The sequence below is a fragment of the Scylla paramamosain genome, chromosome 34 (genome assembly GCF_035594125.1).
Source record: "Scylla paramamosain isolate STU-SP2022 chromosome 34, ASM3559412v1, whole genome shotgun sequence".
Taxonomy (NCBI): domain Eukaryota; kingdom Metazoa; phylum Arthropoda; class Malacostraca; order Decapoda; family Portunidae; genus Scylla; species Scylla paramamosain.
This window is the reverse complement of record NC_087184.1, coordinates 3,600,383-3,610,000: the sequence shown is the minus strand read 5'-3', so window position 1 is coordinate 3,610,000 and position 9,618 is coordinate 3,600,383. Positions and strand designations below refer to the sequence as shown.

General features: G+C 38.1%; 1 protein-coding gene across 1 annotated transcript in view; it reads right to left on the bottom strand.

Annotated features, from left to right (window-relative positions):
* Nucleotides 1-9,618, bottom strand: part of LOC135090047 (uncharacterized) — an 80,325-nt gene that overhangs the window by 7,241 nt on the left and 63,466 nt on the right. The window contains exons 13-15 of the mRNA XM_063986283.1: nucleotides 6,437-6,589; nucleotides 1,142-1,276; nucleotides 705-882 (exon numbers count right to left, since the gene is read on the bottom strand). Coding sequence (XP_063842353.1) covers nucleotides 705-882; nucleotides 1,142-1,276; nucleotides 6,437-6,589 — 466 coding nt within the window. The remainder of the gene's footprint in view (nucleotides 1-704; nucleotides 883-1,141; nucleotides 1,277-6,436; nucleotides 6,590-9,618) is intronic.

Here is a 9,618-nt window from a genome sequence, read left to right as displayed (position 1 = left end):
TCCCAGGCAGAGGCAACGGCATGGTTCACACAAGCCCGTCACCGTCAACAGTCAGCTATTGGCAGGCACAGTGGGCACCCGCTGGTATTGGTCGGATGGCTGTGCAAGCAGTAATTTTCATTGCCACTCTCACATTGTTGGTTGGTGTACTTACATTAGCAGTTTGACATGTTTGTGGGAGTGCTGTACAGTACTATTACTGTTGGGTAGGTGTTGGTGGTGGTTAGGTTGGATGATCATGTAGAAGCAGGTTTTGTTACCAGTCAATGCTATGTAAGGGTTGTTATCCTTCTGGTGGTGGTGGTGTTTTGGTGTGTTATGTAAGTGTTGTACAAACATTCTGGTTATCGTTGGGTCTGTGGTGGTGGTTGGTATGTGTTCCTAATTTGCCAAATTGGTGGTTAATTACCATTACTGCTACAATTAACAGCATTGTTCTATTTTTTTCTTTCTTTCTGAACCAGTCAATATATTGTGGATTTTAGTACTTCACAGGTCCCTTTGGAACATAACCCCACAATGAACTGGGGTTCACTGTGTGTGTGTGTCTATATATATATATATATATATATATATATATATATATATATATATATATATATATATATATATATATATATATATATATATATATATATATATATATATATATAGACACACACACACACCCATCCTCTTACTCATAAAAAAAAGTTAAATCTTACTTGATCCTTTCTCTTGCTCTTTCTGTATGATGTTCTGCTGCTTCTTTATTTCTTCAACTTTATTTGACAGCTGGTGCTGCAGTTTGGCATTTTTTTCTTCAGTAGCCCTGAAGGAACCTTCCATGGCTATCAACTCTTTCTTCAGATCTTTAACTTTTCTTTCCAAAATATCTTTTTCCTAGAATTGTAACAAACAATGATTAGATTTACAGAATATAACTGGTACTGCATATTTTTATCAAAATGTTACCCCAGCAAAATACACCATATTGCAGTTAACAGTGGATTATCTTTTATTAATAATGCCAGTTGTGTCATATTGTTTATATTAAACAAAAAAGGAAAACCTGAGCCTAGCATGCAGGAATATACTGATCCATCAGAATCTGTTCCCTGAGTAGAGGTAATCCAGTGGAAAAAATAATTTGAAACCTTACATTAATGAAGTTGTTCTTGAATTGTCTTGATGACTCCTCAATCTCCTTAATGGTTGTCTGGAGCTCTGCCTTCTCTGCTCGGATCTTTTGCATGCCTGATTCCCATTTGGCTAGAAGACCTCTCAGGTGATCGTTCTGATATAACAAAGTTGTAAAAAAATATATTATTCAATGTAGTGTAATGTTTATCAAGTCTATAGTCCTAAATATAATTTACTTTCTTACATGCTGTTATCTACAGTTTGGAAAAGTATTTAAGGTTTACAAAATTTGTGATCATGTTTTTGTGAGACTATGAAGATACAGTGATATGGGTTGTCATGGTTAGGAGAAAAACACAAATACACAATGTATACAGACATGGTAGTGTCTGAATCAAGTTATTGCTATGCTAGCAGAGTGCAACTCCTAATGTAGCAACTTTATATTTGCTAAATGTGCTTCAATCTGAGATTGTTATAGTAGGTCTAAAGGGCAAAAGAACAATGCAAGATGTAAAATCAAAGAGCAAAAAAGATTTAGGAGTTACAGTTTGCTCTGATCTCCCTTAGAGAAAAAATGCAAAGATGCCACAAATAAAGCATATTGTGTATTAGGATTCATATTTAGGAGTGTTGAAACCAAAGTCCCAAGTAATATCAAAGTTATATTTGGTGCTGGTCAGACCTCATCTAGATTATGCTGTGCAGTTCTGGTCCCCATATTACAGGAATGATATTGGTTTATTAGAATCAGTACAAAGGACAATTATTAAAAAGATACAGGGGATGAGAAGTATTCCTTGCAAAAGGAGACTGAAGCCCATAAATTTACATTCCTTATAGAGAAGCAAGTCAAAATGGGATCTGGTAAGGATCTTTTAGCATAGGGAAGATAACTAAGGTGACTTAAGCAAAATTCTCAGGGTCAGTAATCAAGATAAGATAAGAAATAATGGATTCAAGCTTGATAAGATTGGATTTAAAAGAAAAGATATGAAGGAATTAGTTCTCAACTAGAGTGGTAGATGAACGGAATAGACTCAGTAATCAGGTTGTTAATGCTGAGTCATTAGGGAACTTTAAAAGATTAGACAAATTTATGGATGAAAATGATAGGTGGAAATAGGTAGGTATGTTTTATACAGGGAATGCCATGTGTAAGCCAGACAGCTTCTTGCAGCTTTTCTTATTTTCTTACAATCTTATGCCTTTATAGAAAGACAAATTGCGAACGGTAATGCAACATACCTTCCAACAGTTACCAGCAGGATATTTACCAAAATGGTATCTATCTTGTACAGTAAGCAACTTTAACAATTAGAACTTTCGCCGATATGAGAATCGCATTGCACAAACTGAAAACTTGCCCCTTCTCGGTTTGAAAAAACTCTGCTGGGAAAAAATAAATACATGGCAACTTAGGTAAGTCCCTCATATGCTTTTGAAAACATAGAGTAATGGATTCAGTGTCTGATATATTGACACGAGGGAAAATTATCTTTTGTGACCACTCCTTGCTTCGACCAACAAAACGGCTGTTTGTTTTAAACAAAGTGTTCTACTGAGGTGATGTGTGATGCCTGGAAAATATACAGGCCACAGTTACATAATACAAGTGTTAGAGCTTCACTAGAATGGTGAAACAAATTGAAAAATATGCTGCATAACTATTGGAAATGAAAAGACTGTGAGTACGTTGGTGAAGAAATGGAGTGAGTGATGCAGGACATGAGGATGTGCCTCACCACAAACATGGTTGTGGGGGGCCCTAAAATGTTTGTTTCTCTAGTTGTTTTGTTGTAACCTGAAGATATACCTTTAACAATCTCTTGATACAATGTAGGGTACTTTCAAACATTTTGGGGCACCCCACCACCATGTTTGTGGTGTGGTGAGGCACATCTTCACATCCTTCATCACTCCATTTCTTCATTCACAGTCTTTTCACCGCCAACAGTTATGTGGCATATTTATCAATATGTTTCACTATTCTAGTGAAACTCTAACACTCATACTATGTAATCATGGCCTGTATATTTTCCAGGCATCACACATCACCTCAGTAGAACACTTTGTTTAAAACAAACACAGCCATTTTGTTAGCTGAAGCAAAGAGCGGTCACAAAAGACAACATACCCTTACATCAATATGTCACACACTGAATCCATTACTATATGCTTTCAAAAACACATGAGGAATTAACCTAAGTTGCCATGTAATTTTTTTCTCCTGGCAGATTTTTTCAGACCAAGAAGGGGCAAGTTGCCAGTTTGTGCAATGTGACACTCACGTCAGCTAGAGTTCTAATCGCGCATGTCGCTGACTGTACACAGTTTATACAAATTTCCTACCGACTGATGATCTTATGATACATTAGGATACCAAAACACTGTTCTTTGCATGTACACCAACTGAAAGCTAGAGTATAGTGTATAACTGCAAAAACAAGCTTCCTGTGTTACGATGAAACAAATTGTTCTTATTAGCATGCAGGAACTTCTTGTGTACTATATAAGTATTTTAAAGCACTTTGCTTCATTATCTATATTTCAATATTGCATCCTACAGCCATACTTGTACACAGAAAAGCACTGTTATTTCTTCAGGGTATCATTTTTGGTCTCCAGCTACAAAGTTGCCCCATCATATTTATTCATTAACTTATAAAAGGTCAGAGCTGATTGATAGCAGGTTGCCAAAACTGAATGTAGTTCTTTTGGCAGCTACAAATAATCCAGGCTGATTTTATCAAAAGACAGAAATAGGTTTTAGTTCAATTCACTACAGAGGGTGTCTGAGTTACAAGACAAGTTATGAATATTCAGAGATACAAGCAGTCTACTTGCAAAATGAAATTGTGCTCTTGATATGGTTTCCTCTGCTAACCAAAAGTTTAAATTTGGCATTACAAGCCATATTTATGCCACTTCGCCACTACCCACACAGTGGAGCAGCATAGTGAAGGACTGCCCACTGCCACAGGAAACAGGCCCTGTAGCAGTTTATTTTGAGACACTAGTTTAAAATCTGAAATTAATTTAAAAACTTATTGTACTGCGGTATTGTTCTCCATTGCAGTGAGTCTGGCTTGAGATTCCACAGTGTACAGACCTCTTCCAGTCAGCCTCTGAGAGGCACAGAGAAAGGAGGGTTGTGCTGTATGGTGTAGAAAGCCCACTCCATTATATCAAGTCCACAAATAGGCAAACATACCTGTCTTATGCTTTCAGCTAGCCATGTCAATAAATTACATGAATAAAGGCAGATATAACCTGAGGAGGAAAGAGGGAGAAAGGAAAAAAATGTGAGAGAGAGAGAGAGAGAGAGAGAGAGAGAGAGAGAAATGTGCATGAGAAAGAGAGAGAGAGGCATCTCTCTTTAATCCAGGTCCTTCACCTGACATGTTCAAGTCTTGTGTTTGGTAGAAGCCTCAAGCCTGTCACTACTCAGTAGTATTACATCACCCATAAGGAAAGGTGCTCTCTCTCTCTCTCTCTCTCTCTCTCTCTCTCTCTCTCTCTCTCTCTCTCTCTCTCTCTCTCTCTCTCTCTCTCTCTTCTAATGGTATCTAGTATCAATTAAGTAAGCCTTATATTGCTTGCAGAACATATGATACTTTTTTGTACCAAGAAATTATGCTGACAAGTTACAAGCAAAATAACTTATGAGCAACCTTCTGGAACGTATCTCTCTTGTAACTCAAACACCTATTCTGTATTTTCAAATATCCCACAAGAGCTTTAAACTGGCCTCACTTAGAGATGCTGCCAGGCATACAACATTTCCTTTGCTTCACTTACCACATATTTTATAAGACCAATCACTTATCAACAATATTCATTTATATGATGTATGCTTATTATTTATGGAAAAAGGACACATTTTCATGTATAAAGTGATTTATTATTATGGAGAAGTGTTGTGCTGCATATGATCACCACATAGGGATTATTCAACCATGGCTGAGTGCAATAAGCTTCATTGTGTGGGTGCAAAGTCAAGGTCTTCAGATTTAACCTCCACAACATCATTACTTGGGACAACAGGCCATGAAACAGATGACTTCCCTTCTGCATGACAGTGATCTGGACTCACTCCCTGTTTTCCTCTTACCATGTATATACAGACGTACCTCGGTACTCGACCATAATCCGTTCTGAGGTGGTGGTCGAGCACCGATTTGTTCGAACACCGAAACCAATTTTCCCATAAGAAATAATGGAAAGTATTTTAATCCGTTCTTACCATTAAGAAAAATACCTAAAATATTATAAGAACGTGTATCTAAACAACAATAAAACGTAAATGTGCACAAGCAGTACATGATAAAGATAAATAAAGCATTATAAACCATTTTGTATAATTTACTTACGTTTTGGAGAGTGGTTGATGGCATACAGGAATGGATGTGGAGAGGACGGGAGGGAGGGTTACTCCTTGGAAGGGGAATCCCCTTCCAAGGGGATTCCCATTATTAAGGGCTAGAGCAACACGAAAAAGTTTAAATCTGGGAAGAAATACTCGAACAAACTGCGTACGTCTTACTCCGCTGGCGGTCTGAGTCGAACTGACGCTTACCCGCTGGCCGAGAAGGGCCGAGGAGCGCGTTCGGGTCGACTCGGCTAGTCGAGTACCGAAAATCTGTTCGAGGTCCGATGCATTTTCTACTCGAATTTTTTGGTCGAGCACCGATTTGGTCGAGTATAGAGGCGGTCGAGTACCGAGGTACGACTGTACAGCCTGTCAGACAGATTTGAAAGTACAAAAGTAGAGGCACATGACAGCCAAGCAATGAAGAACAGTGTATGAGTGTGTGGAAGATGAGAGAGCAGACCAAAGTACTGTACCTCAAGTTCCTTATCTACTTCTTCCATTTGTTGATCAAATACAGAATCAGAGGTTGCAACACCAACTGATATTACTGACACCCCGTTGGCTCAACAATATCACCCTCACAAAATAATTCCTCATCAGTTTTTATGAAAGACAACAATGATGCATAATGGCAATTGTGATCCAAAGATAACTAGTGGAGATGGTGGATATCCTGGGTGTCCTACTGGCATGAAGCTGTACAATAATATGCCATGCACTTCCAGGAATATAACTGAATTAACCGGCAGTTATCTAAAATCAGCAAGAAAAGCAAAGATATGATACTTGGATGTGACTGAGCAAAAAGTAACTTCTGATTTCGCACACTTGTACACTTGTACCTGGCTGATCTCTTACGAGTTAAGATACCTTAAGCTTTGCTAATTCCAAACAAGAATCAGTCCAAGGACTTTCCTACAAAACATGTAAATGCCTTACCTGAATGTTAGTTCTGAGGTGCAGAAGAGATGTCTGTCTGTTCTGAATGTCAGCTTTTATCAAAGCCTTTCGAAGTGACTCTTCTGAGTGAACCAAGGAAGCCAGCTTGTATTCATACAAGTTCATTACATCAGTCAGGGGACAATCTTTGACCTGAAATAAAGAAGCAAAATGTATGTTATTGTGCTAACTCAAGGCATATGTATTGTGAACTGGAGTGCTGACTCTGTCCATTATTTGATCAACTCGAGTGGAATTAATTCCTTTTGTATGCATCTCATCAGTTGAACTTGATTCAAAATAATGAAAATTAGAAACCAACTTAAAACTTTAATACATTCTCAGATATTTCTCAGCCTGAGTCTCACAGAGCAACTTGATAGTGTAACAGTAAGGAGCATCACATTGAGCAGAGCAGGCTGCAAAAGGAATCATGGGAGTAGAGTACCTGGGGATATGGCACAATGGAAAAATTATTACAAAGTATAACAAACAGTAACAGACCTTCAAGTTCTCAAAAGCTGTGTGATGGTGTGAGGTGGTGTAACTTTGTTAATTGATGAAAAGCTAATGAAATATGGTACTGAAGCATCACCACCTTTGGTTCCTGTCGTGCAGGAATCAACAACAAATAAAGTTAAAAGCTGTACTGCTTTGATGTTCCCTTAGCCTAACTGGCAAATCTTGCAATAGTAGTATGAAGAGTTGTCATTATCATCTACATTTATCTCAGGCTTAACCAATCACAAGCAGTCAAACCCACACACTGCTATCCATGAATGTCCTGAAAGCTCAGTCCAAGTGGATAGCAGCATTGCCACACTGGATGCGTTTTGTCCTCACATTCAATGTGATGCAGCAGTGTGGCACTATCACATTTAGTCAGCAAGTGCTGATCTTGCATTGTGTTGGCACATGCTACTTGGAGACTGCATTTTACTTAAGGCCTCTCACCAAGCATAAAAAATGGGCTGGGACAAATTGACTTATTGGCATGTCAAGTGTATCTCTCCTTCTTACTCATGCCCACAGCAACAATGACCAGTATTGTGTAGGTCACCAGTGTCGGTGTCCATTGTGTCTTTGGTAATGTACGATCAGCTCTGTTCTTAGGGTGAAACATGTTATGTTCTGTTCATGTTGTGGTGTTTGTAGTGATGAGTATGAGGCAGACAAGTCAGTGATATCATTCTATCATAGATATAGCAAAACATGTGGATTTAAAATGTGAAACTTACAGAACCTCATACAAAAATTTGTCAAGGGAGACAGTAAGGAACTGTCTTTTTACAAACACGGTGGTGGCAACCCTTTATCTTTACCCCATGGCTTATAGCTTCTCTATGAAGGCAGTTGGACTCTATTCTCTTACAGCAAGGCAGATGAAGGGAAGCAGCTGGGATGCCACCATTGTACCTGTATAAAGACAATTCCTCATTGCCTCGCTTGACGAATTTTCATATGAGATTCTGGAAGTTTCGCATATTCCATTTGACATGTTTTGCTACGTCGACACCATTCAAGCCAGACATGTGAAGATTTATGACTGAATGATATCACTATGACTTGTTTGTCTCACATTCATCACTACAAGCACCACAAAATGAACAGAATAAAATGCATTTCAGCCTGAAAAGAAAAGCCAATTATGTCACCAAACCCACAATGAATACTGACTCTGGTAATTAAGGGGAGTGGACACTTGTTATTGTTAGAGATGACATCTATTTTTTTTTATACACATGATTTTTGGTGTGCATGTATCTTAATATGTAAAACATAAAATCTCCAATTTTCATTGAGATCCACCGATTAGTTTCAGAGAAAAGTATATTTGACACTGAAAAAAAAAAAGTCATCATTATTGCTTTAATTTCTCAACTATTTATCAACCAACTGTTCTGAAAATCATTCTCTATAATACACATACATATATCTACATTTCCCCAAAAATAGATTTTTGATAAGACATTTCATACAGAAGTAAGACAAACATATAATGATGACAAAAATTTTCAATTTTGACAGAGAGAGAGAGAGAGAGAGAGAGAGAGAGAGAGAGAGAGAGAGAGAGAGAGAGAGAGAGAGAGAGAGAGAGAGAGAGAGAGAGAGAGAGAGAGAGAGAGAGAGAGAGAGAGAGAGAGAGAGAGAGAGAGAGATATATGAACAACCTTTTTTGGGGAAATCTGTTTTTTGGGAAAAAGGCTTTTTCTGCTTTCCAAAGATACCTTTATATCTGCATCATCTTGTAAGTCAACAGAGACATTGTGCTTGAAATGTGGAAAATACAAGTTTTGAGATACAAGCTGTTTTCTTCTGAGAAGTGTGTATCACTGCATATGTTGGCTGTTTTCAGTAAAATTTTACAAATAGTATAGGAAAATGACAACCATAAGTAAACCAGTGTTTATCATCATGTTCAGGTCTAACTGGCACCTGGTCCCCTCCTGTTTGACAGGATATTACTCACTAGCAGATGAGAGTATTGGAGGGAGTGACACAAGTAATGGTGATAGTGCTGTCAAAGCTGTTGTTTTTGCAATAATTTTCTTCTCCCTGAAGCATTTGTGGATACGAGGCTTTCAAGCTGGGAGAGAAAGAGAGATGATGTATTTCCCCTCATCTTTGCAGGGGTGGAATTTTTTTCCTAGAATATCTGGATTCTTATATCCAGCCTTGTTGCTTGGTAGGACTCAGCAATGAGTTGTGATGGTGGAGGTGGTTTTTGTGAGGCAGAAGGAAGGGACTGAGGGGCTGGAGAGGTGAGGTGTGAGTTTGGGCAGGCTGGTGATAAGAGTGTGTGGGTGAGTGACAAGAGTGAATGGGCTGGTAACTAGCCTTCCTTTCTTTTCTCTCTTTACTGCCTCTAGTCATGTAAGCTTTGCCTCTGAATGATGAGCCATTGCTTCCAAACTTGTGAATGGAAAAAATAATAAATAAATAAATAAATAAATAAATAAATAAATAAATAAATAAATAAAATAAATAAATAATAAAATAAAATAAAATAAAAAAAGTCAAGAAAATGTGATGAGGTGCTAGACAGCTGAACACACATGCCCCTCTTTGATGTCTCGCCAGACGCTGAGATGGTTGGACCTGTCATGGTGTGGTGGCTCAGAGCTGCCCTCCCATTCCTCTATAGCAGTGATGCTCAATGGACATTCACAGATATGGTAAAA